The sequence below is a fragment of the Populus euphratica genome, unplaced genomic scaffold (genome assembly GCF_000495115.2).
Source record: "Populus euphratica unplaced genomic scaffold, PopEup_1.0 scaffold70.1, whole genome shotgun sequence".
NCBI classification, from domain to species: Eukaryota; Viridiplantae; Streptophyta; class Magnoliopsida; order Malpighiales; family Salicaceae; genus Populus; species Populus euphratica.
The window spans coordinates 409588-425245 of NW_011499950.1; the positions used below are offsets into that span (position 1 = coordinate 409588).

Here is a 15658-nt window from a genome sequence, read left to right on the forward strand (position 1 = left end):
TTAGTTGAAACTTGAAATGACACAGACAGAGATATAAAAGTAAATTTGTCTAAGAAAAGGTTTTGAAGTGAGTTTTTGTCATTCTAAAATAAAAAAGCAGAAAAGACATGTAACTTTTGTTCCAAGTATCTCCCTTCCTTTATCCCGAGACAGAAAACAAATGCCAGGGGATAAAAAAGAAGAGAAAGGGACTGGTTTCAGTTTTTTTCTCTGACTTGCATCTCCTAGCAAAACAAACTTGAAGAAAACAAAACGGAAATTTCTTCCCATTTCCAAGGAGTAGATTCCACTGTGGAATCTTAATTGCTGACAGAAGAAAAACTGCCCTAGCTACTCAAAAAAATCAAATAACTCAAATCTAATTTGTATCGTCTGATGTTTTAGCGTTATAAGAAAATGCTAAGCAAGAAGATGGCGTATCAGTCTAAAGGATAGAACCATGCCAAATCAATGTGCTAGCATCACTCTTGAAAATTTCAGCTGTCCAACCTTGTTTCTATCTGCAATATTTTTGAACCCTCTTGTTAGACTCCGTTTCTTTCAGTGGAGAATAAAAAATGGGAAAAGGGAGAGCATGGACAGCCAGCCTGTTAGACAAAAGCATGATACACTAGTGTTGCAAGATTATCGTTGTTAATACTGTAAAGTGCTTTAGATAATTTGTTAGTGTAGTTTGCCAGCGTTGCCGCACAAAAAAGCCTTACAATGCAGGCTGCAGAAGATCAAGAAAACCACAATGACAAGAGGCAACTGAACCGTTAAAATTAGTAACAACAGCAAGCGATGCCTAAACAATGAAGATTAGTCTTCTCCGTTCTCGGCTTTCAGAAGGAAATGTTAATACAGATCAGGAAAAGTGATCATTCCCATCAATCATATATCAAGGATGAAAAGAAAACAGGATAAAGTAAATACAAAATACCAAGGAAACTACACCATTAAGGCAATGGATCATTGGCTTATCTAAACCAAACTCTTAGTTGGTAAAGGTTCTGATAAGCTTGAGAACATATTTTATTGTTAATTTCCTGTGTTGATTGGGTAGCAATGTCAGGTAATGTGTAACAAAACCATGTTCTGTGGTATTTGTCCTTGGCAAAACACAGATTCCAAGTCAGGAATTTTTAACTATACTAAAACTCTGAAATCATCCAAATCAATCATGTAAAAGACAAAATAAATATTTATTATTTCATTGATTGATTCCTTCAACAAACTAATTACAATTTGATCGAATGTAAAACCTGTATAAGACACCATTCAAAGGAAAAAAGAAGATAAAAAAATGATTAATTCAGACCACTCTTAACATATCCCATAGACTTTTTAAGCCTTAGAACAACATAACAAGAAATCAAAATCTGGAAAAAAAAAAAGGAAAAAAAAATCTTTTAACTGATCCTCTAAGGTTTCAATTTTCCCTAAGCTTGAATATCAACCAACAACTATAAGAACAATTTAGAAGCACTGCAAACACATGAAAAAAATACTGGGAATCAGTGCTTCAAGACTTGACCTTGAAAATCTTACGAACACAAGCTGATGGATTTTTCCTCTGTATTCTGTGCCGTAGATTGCTTGGGAACCCACCAGACCCTTAAGCTTTTGTCAAAGCCACCACTGTAAAGCAAGAACCCGCTGCCAACATTATTAGGTGATGCTTGTAGACACTTGACAGGCCCTTCATGACCATTTATGACCCCAACTTTAGAAAGCTTACCAAAAGCCTCTCTCTTCCATATACAAATACTCTTATCAGCAGATCCACTAAACAAAAACTCCCCCGTTAAACACAGGCACAAAACAGCCATTTGATGTGCTTTTGTCTCGGACACCAATTTCCAACTCAAAAAATCGTAGCTCCCTTCCCACCCCATCACAAACCCATCTGATGCTCCTCCATAGACCCACTTTCCATCGTCTGAAATAATCACTGAATTAAGTGAAACATCTTTATGACCTTCCAAAATCCCCTTCAAAGAATGTGACCTCTTCCCCTCTTCCCCCCAAGCCTTAATTTTCCCATCTGCAGATGCTGAATAAACTATCCCTTTACAGGCCACCAATCCATTTATAGCATCATCATGAGCCTTAATTGACTCCAAACACTTCAAATCTGATATCCTCCAAACCTTAAGAGTCTTATCCCAAGAACCAGAATAAATCAACCCATTATAAACAGTTAGACAAGAAATACTATCGGCATGTTCAATCCATAACTTCTTATGATGCCTCCTAGTTTGCACATAATTACTTTGCTTCATGAACTTCCCTAAATAATCCTTTGTAGTAGGCAGTGTATCAACAAGCCTAAACACATTTTCAGACCTTCTTGACACCTTCCACACCCTAATTCTACTATCTTGATGGGCAGTAAAAACCTTACTACCAACAGTCACTAATGCCTTCACAGAGCCATCACCTTGACCGAACTTTGTAAACAACCTCAAATCAGGCTGTTGCCAAACTATAATATCCTTGCCCTGAGAAGCACTCAAAATAAACTCCCCACATAAAGCCAAGCAAGAAACTGACCCAATATGACCTGATAAAACAGCCAGGGGCCTATATGAGTAAGCCCCAGATAAAGATTTGCTTGGATAACTACGACATTCCACATCTTGTAGCTCAAAGCGAAAAGATGTCGCTGGGCTATCTTCACTGCTGCAAATACTGCTGCTGCTACTAGTACTTATGCCAATAGTACTTGTTGCTGCTGCAAACAGTAATGGGGTTGAAGGAGTGGTGATTTCTGACACAAAAAGATCCATTGGAGCACTGACCATAAATGACAACCAGTCTAGAATCTTGTTTCTTGGTCTGAAAAAGGGCGTTTCTTTGTCTTTTGAGAGAGATAGAGAGAGAGGAGCGTTGAGGGGCACGGATTTCTCGATGGAAAGCAAAAGTATTTGGCGAGAAAGAGTATTTAAATGGTATAAGGAGGAGGTGCAACGGCTACTTTGAAAATGTTAGTTTGATCGTGAAAAGTAAGTTAAGGCCCCAGGGCCCTCTGTTTTTTTTACTCCTTATTTAATGGTGGATTGAGATGTCAGGGTTTTTTTTAGCAATCATGGCAATGCTGTGGGATCTCTGTATTCACGAGAGACAAACCCTTGTGTTCAACTCTTCTTCGCAATTGGACAATAAATAAATAAAAAGAAAAGAATACATATACAAGGACTCCAAGGAAATTTGTTGGAGAAAGTTGATTTTATACGGAGGCTGGTGCTCATAATACAGGAAAGCATGTCACCTTGACCATTATCGAACTGGGATCCAATAGAACATCTTCTATTTTTAAGACACCATGAACTAGATTAGAATCATTCTCAACCAATCTATAGTAAATTATTTTATTTCTTCATCGGGTTCGATCATTTTCTTACAAGCAAGTTGGTAAATTTCTGTTTTTTTCTGGGAAATTTCTGATTGTACTTGTGAACTCCCTGGTTAAGTTTTGAGACTATTCTTTATTGATGGTCAACCAGAGAGATTCTTGTCTTCCATGGTGGGTTCATTATTCAATGCTCCTCGAATTTTTATGATTAGAAAGGAAAAGGTAAATAAAAGAAAGAAAATATAGCTAGATTGAATACAAAGCTATTTGCCCAAATATAAGGGTAAAAGAAACTTTAATTGGAAGTATAAAGTCCAAATTTAAGCTGTAGTCATTTGTGCCGTAATTAGTTTACGGTCTTTAGAAATTATTATTATTTTAAAATATTTTAAAAAATATATATATTAAAATAATAATTTTTTTTATTTATTTAATATCAAAATAATCTAAAACAATTATATATAAACGAACTGAAGCCCCAAGACCATACCGCCTTGCTGCTTCTGCCAGAAACATAGTAATACCGACATTCTTCCTCGTAGTCCGAACACTAAGTCTTTGTTTTGTGCATCAAAGAGCTGCCTCATATTCTTCTAATAAGGAAAAAAAGAATGGTATTCTTTATTTTTTTTTTATTCTCTTTTGTCCTAGATAACTCCTAGAACCATAATTTTCATAGCCTGATTATAATCTTTTTTTTTTGTTTTAGATAACTCCTAAAACCATAAGTTTTATAGTTGATTCAAGGATTGAGACAAAAAAAATTTAGATTGTTGGATCTTTGAGTCAATTTACAAGTTATTAATTTAATTCAGAAATTAAAATGATGTGTTTTTATTTATATTTAAAAAAAAAACTCTTGATATTAACCTTTTTTTTTTAATTCAAGAAAATCCTACCTCTTCAAAAATGTTTTTTATAAGTCAAGATAAATAAGTAAAATCCTAATTGTTCTAAATTTTTATAAAATATACATATTATAACTCCAACTCTAAATTTGCTGTCTGGATTTTAGGTTTTTCTGTCATCACACAACCTTCCTTGAAAACCTTGATATTAATTTGATGATGTTTTCTTGAGTAATTATATGTTAATTTTATTTGATTAATTGAATTTTATTAAACTAATATCTTATCTATTTTAACTTAAAAACCATCTTGAACCATACTTTAAGATGATTTATTCCTGTAAACCATGTTTAACAATTATGTTGGCAACCTCTCATGAACATTTTTTTTTTTTTAGATTAATATGGGTGTCCAGACCAGCTTGCGTGCACCACGACTAATCCCACAGGTCCTAAAATTAACGAACATGTAAGCCTCCAGTGGCTATCATACGAGCAACCAAAGACTCGAACCTGAGATTACAGAGAAAGCAAACCCCTTAATTACAATTCCTTATCACTTGATCGCTACCTGTGGTGCATGCTGGTCTAAGTTTAAAGATCCAGAGGAGCACTCATAATCGTCATTACATCACACGATTCATTCCAATCACATTACAGTTTCTTGATACAAAGAATTAATCATCGAGAGAGAGGGATATGCTAAAAGCCACCTAAATCCTCTGAGTTCAATTAATCACAGGGAAACCACCAGCCTCTATAACAAATTTTTTGATTAATAATTCACTAATTAAGCTTGTTTATTGCATCTAATCTTTTGGTTACTTCCAAGCTAAAAGTGGTCTGTCACTAGCACATTATCTTGGAAATGTAAAACAAGACCACATGTCTCTTTCAACATTATTTTACTCCTAAACTCCTCTCCAATGGATGCATGTGTCTGTGTCCCATCAATAAGAAGTTGCTCGGAAAATCATGGCGAGTTGTCCGAGACTTTGGATTTCTTGAAAAGTCGCGAAAACCATACCGATCGTTTTAGATAAAATTAAAAAAAACAAAAAAAAAAACAGTATAACATGAAAATGAAACTAAGTGGATACCTTTTTTTTTATTATTATTAACATGAAAATGAAACTAAGTGGATACCTTTTTTTTTATTATTATTAACATGAAAATGAAACCAAGTGGATAAAACAGTATAACATGAAAATAAACTCAGTGAATGCCTTTTATTATTATTAGCATGAAGATTGGATTATGACAGCGGCGTGTTTCTTAATTAATTTTATAAATTTTAAAATTAATAATTATATAAATTTCTGATAATTTTTAAAAACCTTGATTTCTTTGTAATAATTAGAAAACAAATTAAAAGTCAAACAAGTTAAGTTATTTTTCAAAATTAAATAGAGACCTCTTTTCATGCGTGCATGATTCACTAGGGTTGATACATGGTAAAAGGGAGAAAATGAGTAGACACCCCCTCCCTCCCTGCTGCTAGCATGCATAAATTAATTGATTTTAACAAATAAAAAAGGGTTTGCTTTCAAGGCATGCGAGAGCTGCAAAGCTGTGGCATAAGCCGTCCAAACGACGACAATGGTTACACAGTGACACATGTTTCAACCAGGGAGAAAGAGGGGTTTTTTTATGCTTTGATTCGGTAGAATATGTTGCTATGGCCATTGTTAAACAAGCTTTCTGTTCCATGTGTTGCTAGAACGTTGTCTGAAAGCAAATATATATATTTGTTTCGATATTCCTTCCTGTAGCAAGTATGGCTGGTCGGGTTTGGTATGCTGGTTAAATATTTAACAAGGCATGCAAGCTTGGACTCCTTGGGTATCAAGGAACCATGTGGAAGATCCAACGTCAAGATTGGTAATAATTAATACAAAAATTAATCTGTCATTGTCTGAACATATTAATCCAAAAAACTTGAAACTTAAAATTTAATTAATTCGGGTTTTAAACCGGAAAAGTTTAATCACCTGATAGAAGCTATACACACAGCCAAGCTATACACAGCCAAGTTTTCAAGGAAGTTCTATGTATATATATATATATAACCTCATGCAGTCATGCTAACACTCACCAACCAGTAGTTACCACCAAACTGGGTTTCTAGATTTTATTACCAATAATTATGCTATTTAAAAAGCCAAGCCCTAAATTGGTGTTTCTAATTTCAAAAAATATCATTAAATATAGATGATCATGTCAGATTTGATTTTTTTATTTTTTTCAAAACAATAATATTTATTTTATTTTAAAAAAATAAAATAAAATAAATTTATTTTAATTGATCCAGATTAAACCTCTCAATCCACTTAGTAATGAGATAAGCTAAGGTTAATAGTTTAAATATCAAGTCGGTGACATCATAGAATTTTCACGATATTAATATTGTCCTGCGGAATATATGCATCATTAACCATCACAACATTTAATCCGAGGATCAACATCACTGATTAAAATTATTTTGTTTTAATTAATCTATATCAACCGAGATAAGTTTAATAACTTCAGTATTAAGATGGTCATATCATATATAGAATCTTCATGATATCCTCCTTGAGAATATATGCATTATTAATCATCACAACATTTAATCCATAAAATTAGAGTTAGAGAAGGCCTCCGGGACGCCCAAACCAGACTAGTAGCGTCAACTGGGAAACCCAAGTATATTATCTCTTCCACACATCGTCTCAAGTTTCTTCCACCTAGGTCAAAAATTAATTCATGGCAGGACCAAATCATTGAGGAAACCTCAGAAAAGATTTTTAAAAAAAATAATCAAGGCAATTTTTTTTTGATAGAAAAATTCAAAAGAAAAATAATTAATTAAGGATTGAGATTTGATCGGATCAAGTCTAGAATTTGAATTTTAACCAGGTGGGCCAATGTTAGGAGTCTCAAAAAGGCACTGTAGCCAAAAACTAACAGAATCCAGAATCCATAGCAAGCAACTGATATCAGCCCTTTGGAAAAGGTCCTTACAGTTTAATCCTACAGCATTGATAGACATTGAATAATAAGTCAAAATAAACACTAAACCACCATGCAATCCACTAACAAAATGCCTGGTCAGAATAATCAGACGTGATAAAGGTAGATGTGCTTGCGCAGCCACCGATACACAGATGCACATTGTCGCAGAGCAATGAGAGAAGTTTTACTTTTAACAAAGAACGGCTCCAGGACCAGTTAGAAGTTTTACTTTTAACAAAGAACGGCTCCAGGACCAGTTATCATAACTGTATCTCAAGAAATGGAGCTAATTCCTCCAATGTCCATGGAAATGAAGGCCAGCTGCTATCGAGTACAGATTAAGGATAGGTTGAAATTTGAAACATGCATTAGGCAGCAATCAACATGCAGGTCACCAGGATTGACTGCTGCCTCAAAAGACAGACAGAATCATTCCCTACTAGCTAGTCGCTACTGGTTTCTAGTGATTAAGTTCGTAGATACGCAAGGAAATCCTGAGGAACAGAGTCCCAGAAGGGGACATCCTCTTTCCTCCTTTGGAAGTCATCGCACATCTATATCAGTAGGATATTTCTCATAGCCATGGCCATTTACAGAACAAACCCCATAGTTTTCACGGATATAAAATACCATGTCCATTATGAAATTCCTGTAGTTAGATGCCAGTAAAATCATGGTGATTCTCACAAGAAAATTTAAGGATAGTATTGCTGACCTGCCACTCCTGCACAAGCTGAAGAGAATACTATTACAGGTGGTGTCTGCATATGCAAATAGATTTTGATCAGTAAATCAGTAAAAACTGTCCAATAAGAAAAGTATATTGGACAGAAGACAGTCTTAAAGAAGTTTCTGCATACATGGAAAACATATTTAAGTGATCGAGCATTGAGAGAGAGCCATGAACTCAGAAATGGATTCCTTGCTGACTGTCCCTTCTATTTTTCTGGCAGTGTTTTCAAGGTTTGAGAATCAAAGCATAACAGAATTGCCTCAAGCCATGATTGTTCAAGGGTCCTTTTTTTGTAGGCATCCTAGAAAGATCATCCACCACACCATACCCGGTCAAGTGCTCCCTGTAACATTGCTGCAAGACCAATAACAGCTAGTACAAGAAGATCCAAAATGTAGGTAATGAGGGAGCACTACCTTGAGGATGGTTAATAATTTCTCAGCATTCTCGAGACAAAGTATATGCTTATCTTAAGGGTTTTTGCATCTACAACTACTAGGTTGTAGCCTCATGAATGAAATGCATATCGAGTACATTAAAACACTCTTCATCAATTAGGAAAGGAAATATGAAAAGAACAGTAGATACCATGGTTGAATCCATAGAATTCACTTGGTGTCCCCCCAACAGCAGAGCCAATCTAGCTAAACCAAAACAACATACGAACGAACATAAACTCCAGCAGCATAAACTCAATAACAGTTAGTGTGCCACTAAAAGCAATCCTTTCAAATACATGAAACTAGCGATTGGTTACCAATCCCATAACCCAATTCCATTTGCGCAGTAAAACCAATCGAACTTTCAAAACTCAATAAGAGAACAGTCAATATGTCACAGCAACAGTAACCTCAACCTGGAATGCTACCACATGTACTTCCATATTCTACTCCCATTCTAGTCATAGACATGCCACCCACAGGTCCAATAAAATCACAACGCCATGTATTTCACTCATTGGGTACAGGTCAGGCACTATAAATTTTCTTCAATTGTTCTCCTGCTCTCTCTCAACAAATAAAACTTCGAGAAAATCCATTTAATTAGATATTTTTAATCCAATCCAAAAGGATGCCTACCCCTACCTTCTCTTTACCTTTGCTCCCGTCCATGTGAAAATCAATTCAGGGATCCCAAATCAGACAAGGTATTCCCCCCTTGATGAACAAAATCACGGTAAAAAAAAAACATTCTAATTGAAATATATATATATATATATATATATATTACATTAAATAATTAAGATCATCCAAAATCATCTAAACCATCCAAAAACTCGTAAAAAAACATCAACAAGTAACCCAAAAACACCCACTCATTGATACTCACAAAAGGCACTCCTGATTTTATTCCTTTTTACTCGTAAAAAAACATCAACATGCAACCCAAAAACACCCACTCATTGATACTCACAAAAGGCACTCCTGATTTTATTCCTTTTTAAACATGTTCCATTCAAACTTTACATTGAAAGCTAGACATGAACTTGCACAAGGAAAGACACGAAAAAAAGTACCACCCTGCATGTACAAAGACAGCTAAAAGCACGTCTACTGACTCTACTTAATGTTAGCGACGCTGCAACAAATGCAACCTTGAAACTATCCAGCATTTCCTTTAGCGAGGCTGGTGAATGTACAGCGCTGTGCGCTTGGCAACAGCGCAGTGTGGTGGCTTCATTTGGTACTTTGCAAGGGTTCTTGGAGATCTGGGACTTCTTTCCTGGGTAGATTTTGGAATGTTAATGTCCTTGAGCAAAATTTTCACATCCATTATAAGACCTGTTCACACAAAAAATGATTATCCTTCCTGAATGCCATTGCATATGTACTCTGAATGATATACAGCTTAAGATATTAATCGATCCACTGCAGTTAAGAAGTTGAACTACCAAAAACAAAGATCCATTGACTTCAGTGAAAGAATTTCAATCTTCTGATCACATTTCTCAGTTAATTGGATTCGTGCCTACGAACATTGAATGCTATTAGAATTCAATCCAACTCTGACAAGAAAAGATTTTAAACAAACACAATACCATTTAGAGGCTTCCTTTCAACTTTGGGATCGGCAGCGCTAGAGTCAGTTTTCTCTTCAGCTTCAGCCAACTTGACCATCTCCTCAAACTGCGCTTCCAAATTAGGAAACTCCTCCTCCACGCCAACATCCAAATCCTCCGGCAGCAAATCTGTAAGATGATCATCATCAGCACCAGCACTGCCATCAAAACTCTCCTCTGGATGTTGACTCAACCAAAAATCCCTGAACCAAGTCGAAGTCTTCACAAGTTCCCACCATTCCGGTGAGAAATCCTCCACTTGTCGATACATATTAGGGATAAAGAGAGGTGCATTAGGATTTAATGTGGTTCTTCCAGAAATCAAAGTAGCCATTTCACCCCCTTTATTCAATCAATCCAACCACAACAATAGTCAATTTCCCTGAAACAGCAACAATCAAGAGTCAATCTTTATCATCAAACCTAACCGGTTTTCTCCAATCGAATCCAAACACCCTTTTAACAAAGAATCAAAGATCATGAATCCTAGACCCCATAAAACCACAAAACATCCCACAAATCATCCCACATCACAACAAAAAAAAAAAAAAAGGAAAAAAAAAAAAAAAAAAACAGGCAGAGACAAGAAAAAACAACAAAAATCCAAACTCCAGAACAAAGAATCCATCAATATCATCACAAAAACAACAGAGCAACAAACTTTAAAGCTTTTCATCACCAATTCAAAAAAAGAAAAAAACCCTCAAGATATACATTGCCATTGCTTTACCTTTCGATCCAAAAAGGGCTTAAATTTCTGCAGTGGCGATCAGACAGGTTTACTGAGAAAATCTAGTGGAAGTTATTACTGTTAATGGATTCAGGAAGAATCTGGACTGGGAGGAAAACATATAGTCCGAGCCTGGTTGGTTTTCCGAACCTAAGGTTTTAAAGGATAAAGCAGTGAGTAAAACTGACACGTGGTGGGAGTCGGGGTGGATAAAGGATGATACTAGAATCTTCGATGGGGAACAGAATCGACGGTGGAGAGTGATTGGTGGGCATCGGACGGTTGATTTGAGGCTATTGGAGAGATATTTTTGTTTATTTTCGTGTTTTTAAAGTTTGAAGTTTATCAGGTAAAAGGTGGTGGAAAGGGACAGATGATTGTGATGGGGGGCCAAAAATGGTATGGTGTGTCACTGTGTTGGCAAAATTGCCCTTCTCCATTACAGGGTTAAAAATCTTTTTAAAGCATGAGAGATTTTTGAAAATGCAGGTTAATTTATATTTTGAATTTTTTTTAAAAAATTAATTATATTTTTTTATTTTTTATTTTTTATTTTAAAAATAATTTATTAAAAATTAAAAATTATTTTAATATATTTTAATATAAAAAAATACTTTAAAAATAATCAAAACTATATTCTTAAATAATATTAAATGTTTACATTATGTCACATTAAGTGACCATGTCTAAAATTACGGTGAAAATTATTTTTAAGATATATTAAAAAAAATGTTTTTTTATATTTTAAATATTATTATATTACAACAAATATTAATTTAATATTTTTTATATTAAATAAAATTCTAAAAAATATTTAAAAATAATTTCAAATGAACTTTCAAATATATAAACTTACAAGAACTACTTTTAAAAATGAGTTGAACGAATTCATTCGCGGATAAATAAACATTAATAAAATAAGATCTTGAATAATTTTGATTCACGTGAATCCTATTCATAAATAAAACAATAATAAAATAAGATCTTAATAATTTTGGTTCACATGAATCCTATTCGTGTGTTAAATTTTTATAAATATCCAGAGAAAAAAATAATATAATTTTTCTAGTAATAATAAATGTATTAGTGAGTTTCCATGCATTTCAATTAATTAATTATATATATATACACTTCCATATTTGACGCCGTGGGCAAGTGGTATTTGCACACACAAGGGACATCAACAGTCTTGAGTCCATTGCAACACCCCGGAGATGGGTCCATCGGTGGCCCTAGTCTTTGAACATGCTTCATTGGCACAGAGTTATCAAGCCCTGCAAGTCACCATGGCATTCTTGGCCCAGGGCTACTTTGTTACCGGAAAAAACAGCCGACATCATGAAATTGACGTTCAAGACTGCCATGATCTCTTCTCCCTCTCCGGTGGTGGTATTTGTTGTCTGAGTGCGAGCAAGATGGTGACCATGGTTGTTTTGTAGAGAGTTTTTGAAGAAGAGTGTTGTGCTTGTATATGAGTTTGTTTGAAAAAACGGTGTAATCCGTTTAATTTTTTATTTAAAATAAAAATTTATATATTTTTAAATTATTTTAATATACTGATGCTAAAAATAATTTTTTTTAAATAAATAATTTTATTTTAATATATTTTAAAATAAAAATATATATTTTAAAACCACTATCACAATTCAAGCATGCTACAAATTTTATCCATAATTTGATAAGTAATATGCCTTAGCATGTGAAACACTTCAAGATTCAAGCAAGCTTAGGGATTAACGAACATGAGGATTGTGGTTCTACGGAGATCGATCATATGCTGACATTGTGTTCCCAGGACCTAGTTAAGCGTGACAAGGGTTTTTTTAAGAATGTTTTGTGTGGAAGGCATGGCATACCTTGTAAAACAAAAATATAAATTTTATATTTTAAAAAAATTATTTTTATTTTTTAAAATGTATTTGATTCTGAGGCACGAAGCAACTTATAAAAAAATATGAATTTTATACTTTTTAAGAGATGTGTTGCGTGACGCATCTCTTAAATAAATATATTTTTAATATTAATAATTTTATGGTGTTAGTTTTTATATATTAAGATTAAATTTTTATTTTATTTTATTTTATTTTAAAATATTGTTTGGTAATGTGGTGCTTTGTATTGTATATTACATTAGTATGGTTTAGCTTTAAATAATAATTTAATTAATAAAAAACTCACCAAAGTCATGCTAGAAGATCTTATCTTATTGACCAAGTATATTAAGCTTACTAAGAGCCCATTTATTTAGTTTTTTTATGGGTTTCAAACAATTTTTCAGATATAAAAAACATTTAAAATGGTGCTTTTAGTTTTAAAATGCAATTTAAAAAGTACAGAGTAGAAGAAGAATATAAACAAACACTCCCTAAAAAAAGTAAAAGTAGGAGTTCTATGCCAAATGAACACGCATGGGAAAAGGGGAGTTATTTTGTTTCTAAATAAAACTTATAACTCCACCGGTATTATATTTGGACATTAATTTAGAGTTGGGGTTTGTTTGGATTTATTCCCATGTCAATAAAGTGCACGGGACAGAACTGATGGAGCCAGAGAAATGAAATAAGCCATAGCCATGGTTCTTTCTTCCACGAACTGTATTTAGTATTGTAGTAGTTATTATAATTATAATTTTAAAAAAAATATTTTTATAAAAAATATTTTTAGTTGAGATTGATTAAAAAATATATATTTAATTAAAATTGTAATTAAAATTAAAGTTTAACAAAAAATAATTTAATGTATTTAATTAGAAGAATGTTTTCTAAATTAAAATTATAAAATAATTAAAAAATATTTATTAATATTAATAATTTTTAATTTAAATATTATAGATTTAACTATTATTATTACATAATAAAATAAATAATATTGATATTAAAGATTTTTTATCGTTCCATTAAATTATATACAATTTCATAACGTATGAAATATATTCAACAAAAACTGAATTTTTTATAATTTCTTAAGTACATAACAATATCAGATAAGATATTATCACAAACAAAATTGAAGTTGTGATCAAATTTTATAAATGCTACGTCATCAAGTTATTTTCTTCTAATTTTTTTAATAAAACACAATTAAAAATTAAAATTAAAATTAAATTTTTTTAACTAGGTCAGACTTCGCAAAAATAAAATTAGGATTATAATTAAATTTTACAAATACTATATCATCAAATCATTTTTTTTTAATTTTTTAAATAAAACACAATAAAAAAAATATAAATTAATTTCTTTTATCAAACCCGATTTAATATATTTAATTTTAAATCAAGCCGAACCGGTGCAACAATGAAGAAATACTCCACTGTCCATTTAATTAAGCGAACAGGAGAGTTTTTGTCACTCTCCACTGTTCACTTAATTGAGTAAACAGTGGAGAGTTTCTCTCCATTATGCAAAACAACAATAGTATGAAGTACGGAAAAATTCAACTGAACCTACAATTTCATCTCATTTTTTATGGTCCCACATGTAAAAATACAACCACAACTTATAATCAAACATTATGTCATTAAATTTGAAAAAAAAAACAGTTGCTGCAGAGCCAAACACCCACTTAGTGTTAGACTTTACTCTATGGTTCTAGTCTACCATAGCCATTTCACACCATTCTAATGTACAAAATATTTTTTTTTTAATTAGTATTGAACCTTTATTCTAATCCTATTCGTGTGTTAAATTTTTATAAATATCCAGAGAAAAAAATAATATAATTTTTTTAGTAGTAATAAATATATGAGTGTGTTTACATGCATTTCAATTAATTAATTATATATATATACACTTCCATATTTGACGCCGTGGGCAAGTGGTATTTACACGCACAAGGGACATCAACAGTTTTGAGTGCATTGCAACGCCCCGGAGATGGGTCCATCGGTGGCCCCAGTCTTTGAACATGCTTAATTAGCACAGAGTTATCAAGCCCTGCAAGTCACCATGGCATTCTTGGCCCAGGGCTACTTTGTTACCGGAAAAAACAGTCGACATCATGAAATTGACGTTCAAGGCTACCATGATCTCTTCTCCCTCTCCGGTGGTGGTATTTGTTTCTGAGTGCGAGCAAGATGGTGACCATGGTTGTTTTGTAGAGAGTTTTTGAAGAAGAGTGTTGTGACTGTGTATGAGTTTGTTTGAGAAAACGGTGTAATTTGTTTAATTTTTAATTTAAAATAAAAATATTTATATTTTTAAATTATTTTGATATATTTATGTTAAAAATCAAAATAATTTTATTTTAATATATTTTTAAATAAAAAATATTTTAAAACCAACTATCACAATTCAGCCATGCTACAAATTTTATCCATAATTTGATAAGTAATATGCCTTAGCATGTGAAACACTTCAAGATTCAAACAAGTTGAGGGATTAAGGAACATGAGGATTGTGGTTCTACGGAGATCGATCATATGCTGACATTGTGTTCCCAGGACCTAGTTAAGCGTGACAAGGGGTTTTTTTAAGAATGTTTTGGGTGGAAGGCATGGCATACCTTGTAAAACAAAAATATAAATTTTATATTTTAAAAAAATTATTTTTATTTTTTAAAATGTATTTGATTCTGAGGCACGAAGCAACTTATAAAAAAATATGAATTTTATACTTTTTAAGAGATGTGTTGCGTGACTCATCTCTTAAATAAATATATTTTTAATATTAATAATTTTATGATGTTAGTTTTTATATATTAAGATTAAATTTTTATTTTATTTTATTTTATTTTAAAATATTGTTTGGTAATGTGGTGCTTTGTATTGTATATTACATTAGTATGGTTTAGCTTTAAATAATAATTTAATTAATAAAAAACTCACCAAAGTCATGCTAGAAGATCTTATCTTATTGACCAAGTATATTAAGCTTACTAAGAGCCCATTTATTTAGTTTTTTTATGGGTTTCAAACAATTTTTCAGATATAAAAAACATTTAAAATGGTGCTTTTAGTTTTA

General features: G+C 32.6%; 2 protein-coding genes and 1 long non-coding RNA gene across 4 annotated transcripts; all 3 read right to left on the reverse strand.

Moving 5' to 3' along the window:
• Window positions 1–1163: 1163 nt before the first annotated feature.
• Window positions 1164–3455, reverse strand: LOC105137897 (myosin heavy chain kinase B-like). The gene has a single exon (XM_011043828.1). It carries the CDS (start codon window positions 2784–2786, stop codon window positions 1527–1529), a length of 1260 nt encoding a protein of 419 aa, XP_011042130.1. The 5' UTR covers window positions 2787–3455; the 3' UTR covers window positions 1164–1526.
• A 3611-nt stretch (window positions 3456–7066) lies between these two features.
• LOC105137898 (uncharacterized) lies at window positions 7067–9264 on the reverse strand. The gene is made up of 2 exons (XR_844667.1): window positions 8039–9264; window positions 7067–7939 (listed from the first exon to the last, which is right to left on the reverse strand). It is a non-coding gene; the product is annotated as an uncharacterized LOC105137898 (long non-coding RNA).
• Window positions 9265–9313: 49 nt separating this feature from the next.
• Window positions 9314–10846, reverse strand: LOC105137899 (polyadenylate-binding protein-interacting protein 2-like). 2 transcript variants are annotated; one of them, XM_011043831.1, is made up of 3 exons: window positions 10701–10846; window positions 9950–10312; window positions 9314–9692 (listed from the first exon to the last, which is right to left on the reverse strand). In XM_011043831.1, exons 2-3 carry the CDS (start codon window positions 10302–10304, stop codon window positions 9529–9531), a joined length of 519 nt encoding a protein of 172 aa, XP_011042133.1. In that variant the 5' UTR covers window positions 10305–10312; window positions 10701–10846; the 3' UTR covers window positions 9314–9528. The 2 variants fall into 2 exon arrangements, with proteins under 2 accessions (XP_011042133.1, XP_011042131.1); XM_011043829.1 differs by having other exon boundaries at window positions 9950–10352; window positions 10701–10844.
• Between the last annotated feature and the right edge of the window lie 4812 nt (window positions 10847–15658).